Source organism: Chiloscyllium plagiosum, chromosome 12 (genome assembly GCF_004010195.1).
Source record: "Chiloscyllium plagiosum isolate BGI_BamShark_2017 chromosome 12, ASM401019v2, whole genome shotgun sequence".
Classification (NCBI taxonomy): domain Eukaryota; kingdom Metazoa; phylum Chordata; class Chondrichthyes; order Orectolobiformes; family Hemiscylliidae; genus Chiloscyllium; species Chiloscyllium plagiosum.
In genome coordinates, this window is record NC_057721.1 from 46,841,177 (window position 1) to 46,858,565 (window position 17,389).

General features: G+C 38.0%; 1 protein-coding gene across 1 annotated transcript in view; it reads left to right on the top strand.

Annotated features, from left to right (window-relative positions):
* spag17 (sperm associated antigen 17) overlaps positions 1 to 17,389 on the top strand; it is a 227,811-nt gene that overhangs the window by 85,481 nt on the left and 124,941 nt on the right. Inside the window, exons 24-27 of the mRNA XM_043700962.1 lie at positions 8,266 to 8,514; positions 10,633 to 10,744; positions 11,976 to 12,107; positions 14,783 to 14,896. Of these exons, the coding sequence (XP_043556897.1) occupies positions 8,266 to 8,514; positions 10,633 to 10,744; positions 11,976 to 12,107; positions 14,783 to 14,896 (607 nt within the window). The remainder of the gene's footprint in view (positions 1 to 8,265; positions 8,515 to 10,632; positions 10,745 to 11,975; positions 12,108 to 14,782; positions 14,897 to 17,389) is intronic.

A 17,389-nucleotide genomic window follows, 5' to 3' on the forward strand; every position in this document is an offset into this window, starting at 1 on the left:
GGAAGGCAAACCATGCTTGTTTTTCACAGCCTTGATTTCTGCACTCATGTTAGGGCAGTAGAGCACATCTCATGCCTTCCTCTGGTTTGATTCAGTTCCTTGGTTTTCTCTTAAGTTTTAGGTTACAATTTAAAGTCACACCAAAATACTTATTTGTCTATTTGAGACACTAACTATTCAGCAAATAGGAGACAGTCTGGCATGGCAGAGAATTTTAATTGAGTTATAAAGTAATGTTTATCAAAGCAGAGTAGTGACTTTCCAGGCATGTGACTTACTGTGCACTAGGTCACACATGGTTTCTGGTCTGTATCTAACACCACTGGGGTCAAGCTCTGCAAACTTAAGTTTCAGCTTGGTATGCGATGGTCATCAAACAATGTCATTTCCCCATTAATTCCAGATTGATTTATTAAATTGCCAGTTACTCACAGGATCGTCCTTCCAATTATAGTTGGTCTTGTTAATTTAAGATATGTGTGTTAAGATGAAATGGCATTTTGTCATATTTTCCTTGCCCGTTTCTTTAGCTTAATTAATGTATTGATACTCTAGATTTATTGTGTCAGTTTTGCTTAATTGGTGCAAGTTCCTCATTAAATATTTTTGGAAGTCATTGTCAGTTAATGCTCTTCCTCTATATGGTTGTAGATGTTTGGAATATGTAACTTTTCTTTTAAAGGAGATAGTGGAAAAATTGCTTCCAACGTATATAAAATGCATACAAAAGCCAGGGGTACAGGTCTCTGGGACAGAGTCTGTCCCTGTTGCTCAGAAGGGAGGGGGAGAGAAGAGCAGAGCATGAGTCATTGGGGCCTCCATAGTTAGGGGGACAGATAGGAAGTTCTGTGGAAACGAGAGAGACTCATGGATGGCAGGCTGCCTCCCAGGTGCCAGGGTTTGTGATGTCTCATATCGTGTTTTTGGGATCCTTAAGGGGGAGGGGGGAGCAGCCCCAAGTCATAGTCCACATAGGTACTGAGGACATAGGTAGGAAAAGGGATTTCGCCTTGTTTAAGAAGGGGAGTAGAGAGAACTCTGGTAATTATAGACCAGTGAGCCTTACTTTGGTTGTGGGTAAATTGTTGGAAAAGGTTATAAAAGATTGGATTTATAATCTTCTACAAATGAATAAGTTGATTAGCGATAGTCAGCATGGTTTTGTGAAGGGTAGGTCGTGCCTCACAAATCTATCGGGTTCTTTGAGAAGGTGACCGACAGGTGGATGAGCGTAAAGCAGTTGATGCGTATATGGATATTAGTAAGGCCTTTGATAAGTTTCCTCGCGGTAGGCTATTGCATAAAATACGGAGGCATGGGATTGAGGGTGCTTTAGTGGTTTGGATCAGAAAATGGCGAGCTAAAAGAAGACAGAGAGTGGTGGTTGACGGGAAATGTTCATCCTGGAGTTCAGTTACTAGTGGTGTACTGCAAGGATCATTTTTATAAATGACCTAGATGAGGACATAGAAGATTGTATTACTAAATTTGCGGATGACACTGAAGACGGTGGAGTTGTGGACACTGCCAAATGATGTTGCAAGTTACAGCGGGACATAGATAAGCTGCAGAGAAGTGGCAAATGGAGTTTAATGTGGAAAACTGTGAGGTGATTCACTTTGGAAGGAGCAACAGGAATAAAGAGTACTGGGCTAATGGTAAAATTCTTGACAGTGTGGAGAGCAGAGAGATCTCAGTGTCTATATATGTTGATCCCTGAATGTTGTCACCCAGGTTATTAAGAAGGCACACGGTATCTTAGCTTTTATTGGTGGAGAGATTGAGTTGCGGAGCCACAAGGTCATATTGCAGCTTTACAAAACTCTGGTGTGGCCACACTTGGAGTATTGTGTACAGTTCTGGTCACTGCATTATAGGAAGGATATGGAAGCTTTGGAAAGGGGTCTGAAGTGATTTACTAAGATGGAGGGAAGATCTAATGAGGAAAGGCTGAGGGACTTGAGACTGTTTTCATTAGAGAGAAGAAGGTTGAGAGGTGAATTAATTTAGAGATTAGTAGCGCCTCGATTTACGAAATTAATCCGTTCCGGGACCCAGTTCACGAATATTCAAAGTGTGCGTAGCAAAGCAGAACAATGACAATGAAACCATAGGCTTTTTGCATTCATACCTTGAATTTCGTACGTATGTTGAAGCAAAATTTTAAGTACAATTCTGTTCGTAAACCGATTTGTTCGTGAACGAGGTCGTTCGTCTGTTGAGGCGCAACTGTATAGGATAATCAGAGGCTTAGATAGGGTGGACAGTGAGAGCCTTTTTCCTTAGATGGTGATGGCTAGCAGGAGGGGACATAGCTTTAAATTGAGGGGTGATAGATATAGGACTGATGTCAGAGGTAGTTTCTTTACTCAGAGAGTAGTAGGGGTATGAAATGCTCTACCTGCAACTTTAATAGTCTCGCCAACTTTAAGTGCATTTAATTGGTCATTGGATAAACATATGGATGAAAATGAAACAGTATAGGATAGATGGGCTTCAGATTGGTTCCACAGGGCTGAATGGCCTGTACTACACTGTAATGTTCTATGTTCTATGATAATAAAGCACTCATAAAAAAAACCAAGTAGATGGTCCTTAAATGTTTACACAGTGCATAAAGTCAATGTGTATCATAAACTGTATAAACGGTGAGGTAGTGGGATGTCCTTATGTATTCAGTCACTACACTGTCTTTAATGATAAAAGTCTAAATGATTATGAGGTTCCAAACTTAATATACATTGTTACAAAGTGAATCCTAATAAAAAGATTACATTTAGCCAGAGAATGGCATACTGTTATTGTCACTGGACTAGTAGCCCAGAGACCCAGGTAATGCTTTAATTACATGGGTTCAAATCCCATTTTGGCAAATAGTCTCGTGAAGACTGTGAAACCATTGTAATAAAAGCACATCTGGTTCACTAATGTCCTCTAAAGGAAATCTGCTGTCCTTACCTGGTCTGGCCTGTTTGTGAGTCCAGACTCCCAGTGATGTGGTTGACTCTTAAATGCTCTTTGAAATGACCTAACAAGTCACTCAATGTTTCTACTAACTAAAATGTCCCAGAAAAGGAATGAAATTGTCAAACCATTTATCATTGACCTTGTGACTGGAAATGATAGTGGCAAAGTCTGCCCCATCAACCTTGCAAAGTCTTCCTGACTCGTCAAGCAACAGCCTGAAATGGTCGCACTCATAAAATCATACCTCATACACAATGTCCTAGATCATAACTATTGTGGATACATTCTGTCTTACCAGCACCCATAAACTAGCCAATCATCCATTACAGCTTCCACTATGAGAAGATAATGAATTATCGCATGTCCTCTACATTGATACTCCTCTGGAGCAGTAGAAAAACCAAACACCATATACAACTATCTGCATCTCCTGAAGGATATCCAGAATGCATTTGGAAAGTTACTGCTGTCATCAGCTTTGCTTAGCAGTAACTACCCTTTGCATCTAGATCAGTGAATACTTTTGACTTTGCAAAATATGGCAAAATTCCTTTCAGAGGTCCATTCAGAGTTTTATTTATTTCCCACGGATCGATGCATAATTTCAACATTACGAGTTGTTTCACAGCTAACATGCTGCTAATCTGTTCTGGAGGAGTTGTCCCTTTCCTGCTTTTCCAGTTGACCTATCTTGTCTTTCAGACTAGCCTTAAGATCAGCTGGAATTTTCCTCAGCAGATCCTGAATTGGGTTTAAACTCTCATCTGTTTTGAGACGATGTTTTATTGATGACATCCTGCTCTGTGAACGTGTTGTTGTACTCCTCTAAGAGTGATTTGTGGTCAGTGGTTTAGTGTGCTGTAACACTTGTAAATCTGCTTTGTCACATTGAAGCTTAGTTGTCCAAGCTTTAGACTTGTTCTAGCTGAGATGAGTGACTTTTGCTTGCCATCTATAATATGGAACTCTACAGCTTTGTTCTTGTTATTCCATTGGACTCACAATGTAATCGATTAACTTGTGACACAGCTCTAGTTCTTTCACATAGCCTCAACGTTACGTTTGAGGGCTTAACTTTTGGATCACAATTAAGCCACTTTCCACAGGTCTGTAAAAGTCACCGTGTTGTACAATACTTTATGTTGACAGAATGTTCTCTTGCATAATTCCAATTATCACAAACCGTGATCAATTATACACCTGACTGAACTAATCTCTTAATTATTACAAAATGATGCAAAATGATAGTCGTAATCTTTGGCCTTTGTATATGTTTGCTGTGCCTCCTTCTAGCCATACATTTGTGTGCAAATAGGATATACTTTGAAACAGTATCTTTGAAACATAATAAATGTGTAGCAGCTCTGATTTCGCATGCAGATCTGTGGCAGTTTCATAATTTTTACCCAAAGTAAAACAAAGAACTCCAGATGCTGGAGATTGTCAATTGAATACATAATTGGCTTAATGGCAGGAGATGGAGGTTAACAGTGGAGGGTTGCTTTTCAGCCTGCAGGCCTGCCACCGGCGGTGTTCCACAGGGATCAGTTCTAGGTCCTCTTTTGTTTATCATTTATATAAATGATTTGGATGAGAATATAGAAGGCATGGTTAGTAAGTTTGTAGACGACACCAAAATTGGTGGTATAGTAGACAATGAAGAAGGTTTTCTAAGATTACAAAAGGATCTCGATCAAATTGGTCAATGGGTTGAAAAATGGCAGTTGAAGTTCAATCTGAATAAATGCGTGGTATTATATTTTGGTAGAACAAACAAGCATAGGGCTTATATAGTTAAGGGTAGGGCCTTGGGTAATATTGTAGAACAGAGGGGCACAGAGATTCTGGTACATAATTCTTTGAAGTTTGCATCACATATAGATAGGGTGGTTAAGAAGGTGTTTGGCACACTTGCCTTCACTACTCAGTCCTTTGGGTACAGGAGTTGGGAAGTCATGTTGAGGTGGTGCATGGCATTAGTGAAGCCTCTTCTAGAATTCTGTGTCCAGTTCTGGTCATCCAGTCATAGGAAGGATATTATCAAGCTGGAGAGGGTTCAAAAGAGACTTACGAGGATGTTGCTGAATACACAAGGTGTGAGTTATAAAGAAAGGCTGGGACTTTTTTCACTGGAGCATAGGAGGTTGAGAAGCGACCTGACATAAGTTCATAATATAATGGTAGTTGTCTTTTCCATAGAATGAGGAATTTCAAGACTAAGGGCGCATTTTTAAGGTGAGAGGGGAGAGATTTTTTTCAAAATATGAGAGGCAATTTTTTTACACAAAAGGTGGTTCATGTGTGGAATACACTTCCTGAGGAAGTGATGCGTGCAGATACAATTACAATGTTTAAAAGACATTTGGATAGATACATGAATAGGAAAGGATATTGGCCAGGAGGGATATGTGCCAGGACTAGGCAGTTTGGACTAGTTTAGTTTGGGATTATACTTGGCATGGACTTGTTGGACCAAGGGGTCTAATGCTGTGCTGTATGACTCCATGACTCTATCTGAAACAAAAACAGAAAGTGGTGCAAAAACTCAGCAGGTCTGGGTAGCAGCTGTGAAGAGGAAAACAGAGTTCACATTTTCAATCCAATGACACTTCCGTTAACTGTTTTCCTCTCCACAAATGCTGCCAGATCTGCCAGGTTTCTCCAGCAATTACTGTTTTTGTTTCATAATTTTTTTACTCTGTATGAAGGAAATTGTCTTTTCATTCATCTCACTTTTCATTTCGACTAGAGCTGCAAGATGAAAAATTATAGTAATTGCATCTTACCCAGTGTTCATGGTGTGGTCTGTTTCTTTGCTCTTCTTTAGTTTTTTTTTCTCAGTTATTTCTAGCAACTTTCATAGCTCTGAACATTCTTGTACCCACTCAGGAGCTGTGAATTTTAACAGCTCTTCGACACTCAATCTCGGCTCTACTTTTGATTTTGCTTTTTGAGCTCTCAAGACAATAACCTGGCCTGTACTGTGATACCTGATGAAGTCAGGAGCAGCGTTCTGAAAGCTTGTACTGAAAGCTTGTGCAATTTTTAACTTTGTCCACCCCAGTCCAAAACCAGTACTTCTCCAAGATTATGATTTTATTGAAACTGGTTGCAACATTGCAGCCCCCAGTCTGTGCCTTAGGGTAGAGGTCTCATGACTACAGCAAACCAGATACATTGTTACAGATTGAGTTTCTATTCCAAACAGATCCTTAAAGAACAGAATGTTGAAAGGAGAATCGATAGAGGTGTTCAAAGTCATTAAATCTAGATGTGGAGTACACACAGAAAAGCTGTTCAGTTGGTGGAAGAATTGAAAACAAGAGAATAAAGATTTAGTGATTGGCAAAAGAAGTAAAGAGGGGAAAGTGAGGACTGCAGATGATGGAGATCAGAGCTGAAAATATATTGCTGGAAAAGCACAGCAGGGAGCAGGAGAATCGACGTTTCGGGCATGAGCCCTGCTGAAAAGAAGTAAAGATGACATATAGAAAAACTTAGTTTCTGAATAAGGTCTGATATACTCTGCCTGAGAGTGTTGGTGCAGGCAGGTTCAAACATGACTTTCGTGAGAGAATTAGTTAAGTTACTTGTGTTGGGAAGATTTTTTGGGCCACGGACAAATTAGTGTAATGCACTAACTTGCTCTTGCGTTGAGCTGGCATGGATTTTATGGGTTGAATGGAGTCTCTGTATTAACCTATTCTATTTTCCTTCTATCTAACTTTACTTGTTCCTTCTCCAGAACCAACATCCTCAACACCAAAAATTACATTCATTTACAATTATCAAATACCAGTGTTCTGCTCACATTAGTTATCTGCAGCCCAAATCCTTTACCAAATTTTGTATTAAATGGATTTCTTAATCTTCCAACCAAGATTATATTTTATGGGGAGATCTCAATGTGCCAGTTGAATAAGAATGCTGAGTCTTTTTTTTACCTCTGTAATCAGCAAAAGGCTGTGATTTTATTTCTCAGTATCTTTCCAAACTTAATATTGAACACCCTCTCACTGATTGAATTGATGTTTGTATTTTTGTGAAAGTGTCTTGGATGAAGAATTTAGATTAATATTAGTTAATAGTTACATTTTCATACGAAGTCCAGTAATTAATGTAAATTTATTATGTAGGAAATTCTTCAGATTTGTCTTTATACTGCCAGACTTAACTGGAAGGGGAATAGAAATGTTATTTATGCGAGTTAAGTCCAGCTAATCAGGAAAATGTCCATTGACTTTCATAATCACAAGGTTCAGCAATTTTTTTAACACTTCCCTGGCAGCATCATTCCAGTCACCATGTTGGCACTACGTTTAAATGAGTGTTAGCTGAATGAGTTCTCAACATTTTCAATCCCATCTCAATCCATTGCCACTCTTCTTATTTAATTCATTTTTAAAAATTAATTCATGAGACATGGGCATGGCTGGCTGGGCCAACAAATACTGCCCATCTTATTTACACTTTAGAAGGTGGTGGTGAGCCACCTTTTGAAACGGCTGTAAACCATGCACTATAAATATACCTAGAATGCCATTAGGGAGAGTATTTCAGGATTTTGATCCAATGACATTGACAACAGTATACTTCTGCATCAGGATGGTGAATGGCATACAGGAAAATTTGCAGTTAGTGGTGTTGCCACATATTTGCTGCCCTTTATGATAGTTCATTATGATCATGGCTGATCATTCAATTCAATAGTGCGTTACTGCATTTTCCCCATATCCTTTGGTCCGTTTAGCCCCATGTGCTATATCCAACACCTCAAATCGTACAGTGTTTGGTCCTCCACTGCTTTCTGTGCCAGCAAATTCTACAGGCTGACCACTTTTCGTCTCTGTCCTAAATTGTTTTCATACTTTATTTTTAGGAATTCCCACTAAAGTATGTGGTTTCAACATATTCATGCACATGTTTTAGGAATTATATTTATGTAATCTCAAAGAACTTTCAGATTTCAGTTTCCTTTCTAATGTGTTTTAAACTCTTACATGTGGTACTGTCTTTACACTCCCAACTTTAAAAACAGCACTTTTGTGTTTCCCAGTACTTTTTTAGAGTCCCCTGGCATGAGTTTGAATATTTTACCTCATAATCTAACTGGCCAGTTGCTTGTCTGGTATGTGCCTTTGTCCTGCCCCACAATATTTAAATGAGCTAAATCCAGGATTTCTCATATTGCAAAATTTGAGCGGATACTTGCTCCACTTTTCTATACAATACAATGTGAATTATAGGATTAAGAATTTCATTCTTGTACATTCTTATTATGGTTATGCTGGTTCCTAGGCTTGGAAGAAAGACCAGGATAAGATGAAAGAGGAGGAACAAAGAAAGCAAGATAAAAAAGTCAAAAAAGACAGACCAATTAGCAAAAAGAAGGAAGAAGCTGTTCACCAATCCGACTCCAAATCAAGTAGGCTATCAAAGAAGCCAACAAAACAGGACAGTCAAATCATCAAAGAGAATCAAGAAAGTATTTCAGAGGCTGAGCCAGAAGTTCAGGAAACAGCAGAGCGAACTGAGAAATTCTACCAGGTTTGTTATAATCTTGTTATATCTGTTTACATTTGCAGAATTTTAATATCCAGACCTGGAGACAAAATTTGCCAAGCTTGTTGCAATTTAATAAAAGAGTATAAAGTAGATTCACCCAAAAATAATGGCAGAATTGAGCATTAAGAGCTTTTCTTTCTGAATCTACGCAATTTTCCACACAAGGTTGTGCAGCTTGTTAAGTGTGCAGAGATACTTATTGTGAACAACTCACCTGAATTCTGCTCAGATCTCAGTCCTTATACAAATAAAGGAAGGCAGAGTTACTGGCTGCCTGTAAATTGCCCTGCTGGCCAACTTGGGTCTTGGGATATATTTGGAGTGAGCACTAAGGTACTTTATAATGCTGGAGGGCTACATCTCAGATCGAAAAACAGATGGATTTTTTGGGATTTTGCTGCAGCATTAGTGTATCTGGAAGTGTGAACTGGAGATCCTGAAAGCCTTTCAAAAGTTTCAAGACTTAAAAATTCTTAGATTATATGGTGGTGGTTAGCACTGCTGCTTCTCAACGCCAAGGACCTGGGTTCGATTCCAGCCTTGGGTTGTGTGGAGTTTGCACATTTTCCCTGTGTCTGCGTGGGTTTCCTTGGATTTCCTTCCCCAGTCCAAAGGTGTGCAGGTTAGGTGAATTGGGCATGCTAAATTGACCACTGTGTTCAGGGATGTGTAGGTTAGGTGTGTTAGTCAGGGAAATGTAAAATAATAGGATAGGGGAATGGGTCTGGTTGGGATACTCTTTGGATAGTTGCTGTGGGCTTGTTGGGCAGAATTGCCTATTTTCATACTGTAGGAATTCTATGAATTCTATGAATTATTGCTGTCTCCATTGGATCCCCATTACTTTGAAATTAGACAAAATAATTTAGTGTACTGTAGATAAAAGCAATGATTCCTACCACCACCTAAAGCCATCTAGCACTTCCTGACCTATGTCCTGCTGCCAACACACCCCTCCCCCATGGGATCTTCCCATACATTCACAGAAGGCATAACAATTTCCCTTATACTTTTCCTCTCCTCACTGCCTGGGGTTCCAAGCACACCTTCAAGGTCACTTTGGAAGAAGTGTCATGGGACTCAAAACACTAGTTTCTCTCTTTACAGATTCTGCCAAACCCACTGAATTTCTCCATATTTTCTATTTTCTATTTTTATGACTGTATTTTACAGCCTGAGGGCTCTGCCATAGCGCTTTGAGCATTCAAGAAGAGTACTTCTCCTATTGCGAAAAGCTTCCATCATATATTCCAAGAATTTTTACGTGCTTCTTGATCTGTTTCAGTTGCATTAAGAATGACTTAATGAATACGGGTAATTCTTCTATAACGTGATGGTTGCTTTGTTGTGCAACTCAATGTTATTGAAAAATCGCATTTTGGAAAGAGTGCTTAATGAGTTGGCGATGTAATTGCATTACAGCCAATACACGTTTTAAAAATTCGCACTTTAGAAACAATATCCCCAATTCATCAATTGCTATAGTAAATTTGCATTAGTGGAATGCATCTTATAACAGAACAACCTGTATATGTATTGAACTGCTCCATAGACATCCCTTCAAACCATGCAATTTGCTTTACACAATTCCAGATTATTGCAAATAACAATTGTACTTGCATATTAACCTTCTCCCTTAATGTGTACACTTTTAATTTAACTGACGTTAAGTTTGCTGCCAGTCGTACCAAGTAATGGGTGCTATCATTATTCCCGTATTATTTATACACTGTATTACTTAGACAGAAATGATGGGAAATATGTAGCATAATCATTTTATTAAAATACACTTTGTCATTACTGCACAAGTCATACGTTCACCATCACTTTTAGCAGCAAGTTGTAAAAGTGACATGGTGACATGAATCATTGAATTGCATCACCAGACTTGTTTTCCTCCAACAACCCAGGTAATGCCAGCAATGCAAACAGAACTTCTGATCTCCTGTAACACAGAAGTAAAACATTCCATTTATCAGTATTTAAAAACATTCACTTTTTGAAAGCACAAACCTACCCAAATTAATTTTCATATTCATAACTGCACAAATGCTCTTTGTACCAAATTCAGTGACTGTTACCTGTGCAATTTATTTGCAGTTTACTGGCTACAATTTTGGAAATGATTTAATTCGTGTATCTGGTGAAGTCAAGTCTCTATTCCCAGCTGATGGAGGGCACATTCAAGTGAAAATCATACAGTTTTTGCATGGTAACTATTTGATGAACCACAAATTGGCCTGCAATGAATGAAAACTACAAAATCAAATAAATTTATTACTGCCATAACAACTTCTAGACTTTCAAGTTGTTGAAGTATATAATCTGTGAATTTCATGGAGAGAAATTCAGTTATTTTTAAGCTTCTGAGCAAACACGTTTAGAGAATATCGAGATTCCTATTGTGTGTCAACTCTTATGTTTAGCCTCTGTTTTAAATCTTTAATGTACAAATTATAGCCTAGATGATCATTAACCCATTTGTTTGAAACTGGTTAATGTCGGTGTTAGAATAAGTTAATATGGCCATAAAATAACATTGCTTAAATATTTTGGGTTAACTTGTAATATGGTAAATATGGTCTCATCATTGTTTTGCCTCCTGCTTTTAATGAGCTAGCATCCCAACTCTCTGACTGAAAACTCCAGAACTAGTCCATCCCAAACCCACTATGTCCAAAACACTGGAATACACCTGACAATGTTGAAAATTAACGCTGCTTAAGATCACAAACAGTTCCAACATCACCTGATCAAAGCCATCATATTGTCACGGAAATAACTTTGACTGGGATGCCATAGAATGCCTTAGTGAGATTGATGAAGTCAATATATTGTCATCTCCTGGGTTCTATTGAAGTTTCCCAGACTAAGATAATGATGTCAGTTATAGACCTTCTAATTCTGAAAACATCTGATTTTGTGCAGTCTTACAAAGGGTGAGCATAATACACATCAACTCTGGGGATTAGTAAATTACAATGTATCTGAAGAAACTCTGATAGTTCAACTGACACAGCTGCAAGTTTACTATGCTGAGATGTCTTTGTGAGGGGCTATTTGACATTTACTTTGAATTTAAACTTGGACTTGTTCAAATTTGTAAAAATCTGATATTTATGTATTGTTTCTGGTGACATGAAGTTCCAGTAGCTTCTTGGCTAATTGTCCACTGTGTACGAACATCCCTATTACCTGATACCCACTCCCCATGTTTGGTTATCTCTGTTGAAGAAAAATAGTGTAGCCAGCCACTTCAAAGACATTTCTTTTGATCTTCCACCAAACATATCTGGTAATTGGAAGAATCCCATGGAATTTCTACTGTACAACACTAGATCAGCTTGAAACACCCAATTCAAAAAAATTGTGCTTTGTCAGATATACTTTGATACTGAAGTTTCTTCCAAAATTAATAGAAAGCATCTTTCTTGTTTCAATAGGTTCTACAATTATTCAGGTCTGTGTAATGAAGGACAAGCATCGATTCTTGACCTATATCAAAGATCCCATAAAACACTTGGATCACAGCGAAGAAGTTTCATCAGAAAAAGGCTGTGAAAAGTCTGACACAGGTAGAAAAGAAATAGTAAGGGTGCATTTAATATTTCAGCTTTTAGTGGAAAGAATTCAATTCTTTACTCAGCGAGTCGTGAGTTCATGGAATGCCCTGCCAGTAGCAGTGGTGGACTCTCCCTCATTATGGGCATTTAAGCGGGCATTGGATAGGCATATGGAGGATAGTGGGCTAGTGTAGGTTATGTGGGCTTGGATCGGCGCAACATCGAGGGCCGAAGGGCCTGTACTGCGCTGTATTCTTCTTTGTTCTATGTTCTATACTATAAGAAAATCAATTGCAACTCAAGTGTTTCACTTTGTTGTTGTCTCTTATTTGTAGAAATGCAGTCTTTGATTTACAAAGCAATTACCTTCACTAAAGGATCGACAATCACTTTATTTACTCTTTTCCTTTTTAAATGCCTGTAGAATTTTTTTTGATCTCTTGTTATATTTCTAGTTAGCTTTATGTAGTGTTCTAAATTCTCCCACATTGTTAATCTTTTAGTCATTCTTTGCTGTTTCTAAAATATTATGTTCAATTCAATAATTTCCATTCGTTACATTCAAACACTAACCTTAGGCCATCTGGTCTCCAACAAACTGGTTGCAAAATTCAATCCTATTATGATTGCTGTTACCTAAAAACACCTTTTTTTCTGAGGTTATAAATTAAATCTGTCTTCATGTACATAATCCAATCTGGATCAGCCTGCTCTCTGATTCCAGAATGTGCTGCTCTAAGAAACTGTCCTAAAACTCATCGTCCAGGTTATCTTTAACAATCAAAATCATCCAATCTATAGGTAGATTAAAATGATGCATAACTATTGTTGTATTATTGTCATAAACTCTTTTATTTCTTCTATTGCATCCAACTAAATGGTTATTGTTAGAGGGCCTGATAAACTATTTCCAAATAAGACTTCCAATTTGTATTATTTCTTACCACTATATAGAATAACTATACATCTTGATCTTTAGAACCAAGGCCATTTTCTCCTCAATTAACAAAGTTTTAATTCCTCTTTTTCCCAATTTCCTATTGCTCTGAAATGTCACGCACCTTGAATATTCAGGTTGTAAGTTTTGTCATCTTGTAGTAATGTCTCTGTGATAGCTATCAGATCATACATATTTATTTTTCATTGAACTCCTAATTCATCCATTTCATTAATAACTAAACGCATTCAGATACAGAGCTTTTAATTCTGTCTTTTTACCACTTTTGCAATATCTAACCTATCTGCCAGTGCAAGTTCTGTTCCTTCTGATTATAATATCACTCTTTGCTACCTTAATCTCTTCTTCAACTTAGCACAACATCCCACTCAATCCCTCAGCTCCACAAATTATTTTAAGGACATACCTACCACCCTCTGTAGATAACTCACCAGAAGATGGGCCCAACAGAGTTCAGGTGAAGTCTGTCTCAATGGTATAGGTTTCACATTGTCCCTTATCCATGCCACTGTCCTGTCTTAATTGCAACACATTTTACACATACCGGCATTTGAGCCATATATTTAACTCTCTAATTTTGTCATCCCCTTCTTTAGTTTCCTTGTGTTTCAGATAGTAATCCAGAGATTATTCTCTTTAAGGTTCTGCTTTTCAATTTAACCACTAGTTGCTAATATTATCCAAGCAGAACCTCTTTACTTGACTTTCCTATGTTGATGGTATCTATTTGGACATCAACCGTTGGATCACTCAAATTAAGGTAAAATGTTGCAGATGTTGGAAACCTGAAATTTAAAACAAGCATCTAACAGAGAGAGTCAACATTTTAAGTCCAATATCAAACATGAAATGTTAATTCTCTCTCTCTCTCTCTGTCTCTCCACTAGTGCTGTCAGATCTGCTGGTTTTTTCTAGCACTTCCTATTTTTATCATCATTGTATTACGCCCCTCCCACTACAAATTCCTCTCCAGCCTCGAGCAAATATCTGAAGTCCTAACACTGGGCAGGCAGCACAGCCTTATAAATGTTGAGCCTGCAAAGATCTGTATCTAACCCAATATTTACTTTGGCTTGAGTCCATTTTTCCTAATGTGAAACACTTAATGTTTTCCTACAGCTAAGGTGCTATGTAAATATAAATTTGTTCTCTAGTTGTAGTAATACTGTCTCTCCTTAATGTCTAGCCATGCAAACTCAGACACAAGCTTTCATCTGATGCCCAGATTTCCTCTAAATGTATCTTGCTTCATCAATGAAGCAGAGTGAACAGGATTTCTTCTGCAGTTCTGATAAGGCTACAGTGGTTGTTCCAAGAAAATCTAATTGGTTTTCAGTCGCCAGTTCCTGAGAGACTTCAGTACCGAACGCATTGAAGAAAAACATATTCTGTCCTAGACTTGCTGTCAACCTTCAAGTCTCCACCAAGTCCCCCAAGATCCTCCTAGTATCATATGAGTTTGACCTGAAGGGCTAGAAAAATATTGAAATAAAGTGACTTCATGTTATTGCACAACATCAGCCCTGTTCAGTGCTGTGTCTTTATTCTGCGGTGCTGACATCATTGCTGCAATATTGTCCCACTGAATGGTAAAAAATGGTAAAAACAATTACTTAAATTTAAATTATATTGGAATAACTTGAATGGTGAAGTGTTGGGTAACCATTGGCAGTTTACTTATTATGTTTTTGGTTAATTATTTAATTCTACAATTATCTAATCTTTACAGAGGAAGAAAGAGCACAAGTCTCCATCAGCAAGTGTAGATCTTTCTCCGCTGTCCTTGATGATGGAATAACTATAACACTCAACAAATATCCTCTTACAAAAGAACAAAAAAAAGGTGAAGTAATGTTACATCTCACTGGGCAGCATGCTGTAAATTAAGCTCTTCCAGAAGTTATCACAAAAGTTAAAGATTTTATCAAAGTATGCAAAATTCCACAATTTACCTGTCTTTTCAGCTCCAGATTAACAGAAAGAATAGATAAGATTTCTGTACCTAACAATAATTACTATTTATTGGGAATAAATAGATTCTAGGTACAACAATAATGAATCATTGATGTGTAACTCTGCTAATTAAAACTTTAATCATCTTCTAAAGCTTCACTTTTACATGTACAGGTAGATGCTAACAGAACAAAAAAAAAAGTGTTAGGCTGTAGGCTAAATTAGGAAGTTAGTTCAATGCCCCCTATCTGCAGAGTTTCCTGAGATGAATCTTTTGCTTATCAGAACTCCATCTTCAAGGTTTGCGTAAAGATTTGTAGCTTGGGTACTGATTGTGGGTTTGTTCGCCAAGCTGGGAAGTTGATTTGCTGATTTTTCGTCCCCTGCCAAGGTGACATCTTCAGTGTTTTGGAGCCTCCTGTGAAGCACTGCTCTTTTGGAATTTATTTGGTTCTGTTCCTGCAACTTCCAGTTGCTGGTTCCGCTTATTCGTTGTAGTGGCCGGTATATTGGGTCTAGGTCTTTGTCCTTGTTGATGCAGTCTATGGATGAGTCCACTTTGGCCCTGTGCAGTACCCAATTTCGCTCAAATTATCCTAGAAGGTGAAGAAATCTCAATGATTTGAACAACAGGTGAAGTTAGGTGTGTCATGCCGCTATTATGCAGTAGATCTGTGAGTGGTTTTCTCCACTAATAGGATGCTGCCATCAAGCCAAAAAGATATTTTGGCTACACATAAATGATATTTCAGTGCCAGTGTGATGCCAAGTATGTAGGTCATATATACCAGTGACTAGCAGAGCATATCAAACAACATATCCCATTGGCCATTCACAGTGGCTGACCATGCTCCAACTGACCGTGCTTCTAGAAATTCTCTGTCTGTCCTGTTTGGCTTGTCCTATGATTGTTGTGTTGTCCCAGTCGAATTTGTGGCCCTTGTCATCTGTATCAAACAGAGGACAGCCAGAGAATTTCTAGAAATATGGCACTCATCCATGGACTTCATCAATGAACACATAGACCTAGACCCAATATACCGGCCACTACAGTGAACAACTGAACAACCGGCAATCAGAAGTAGCAGGAACAGAACTAAATAAATTCCAGAGGACACAGTACAGCAGCGCTTCACAGGAGGCTCCAAAGCACTGAAGATGTCGCCAAGGCAGAGGATGATATGTCTGCAAATCAACTTCCCAGCTCAGCAAACATACCCACAAGTGTGAGGGTGCCAACCCTCTTCCCAAGGTACTTTTAACTTTTTTTTGCAGGAAGCACAGAGCAACTAGTTCACAAATTTCAACATGCTTTTAATTACTGGTTAAAAATCACCACTTGCAGCAACTGATGTGGAAAGATAAACTGCATTCTTCAAGCTTCAGTATTTTTACTGAACAGAGAGAAGGAGACCACTTCACTTTCTGAGGTCTGAAGACTTCTGGCCAAATTATTTACACCCACATGATGTTTAGCTACCAAGGAGACAATGACATAGTTGTTTTTCAAGCCATACGTTTTTGTCATTGACAACTGGTTGAGACTCCACTAGTTCAATCAGCCACTTGTTGCCAACGGAATCCTACACTGTACATACCTCCGATGCTAGTTTGTCTGCAACTGACTTTCCCCCAAACAAGCAGCAGTGTAAACACCTCTTAAAATATGCATAAGTAAATTGCTTTTAAAAAGTGCAATAATCGCTTCCACAATCATCAATTTTAAAACAGTTCTTTTTTCCATTTCACTCCAATTGAAAATACAGAATAATAAACAGATGCAGTCTTTACAGTAATAAGAAATCAAATTCAAAGGGCATTTGATTTCTGTTGATGAATTGGGATATAGTACAATAGATATTTTGAGTAACATGAATTGGAAGGAAGTCAAAAGACTATACTAAAAAGATATAGTGACGTCGTGACTTTAAGCAGAGAACTATGAATTTGGTGAGTTTGAGGGATCTTACTCTGTTTCTAAAAAAACATTTTATTGTATTTTACATGTAATAATTAACTGAAATTTACTGTTTAACTTCTTTACACAACTTAATCAACTACATTCTAAGATCAAACTTATCATTTAAATGAATTCTTGATGAATTAGTTGAAAATTCTGACAATGGGTTCTTAACTACTCTGTACCGAGTTCATTGGTCTATTTACACCTCATGAAGAGGGCACTAGCCAACTGCTCAAGCATAAACTTGAGGTTGAGACAAGGCACATCAAAACTATCCTGCTTAATAATGAAGACCTCGATCAAGTCTTACTCATTGTGTGTCCACTAGCTTTGGCCTTATACATTCCAAATTTCCCTCAGATTACACTAGAAGGTGAAAAAGTCTCAATGATTTGAACAACAGGTGAAGTTAGGTGTGTC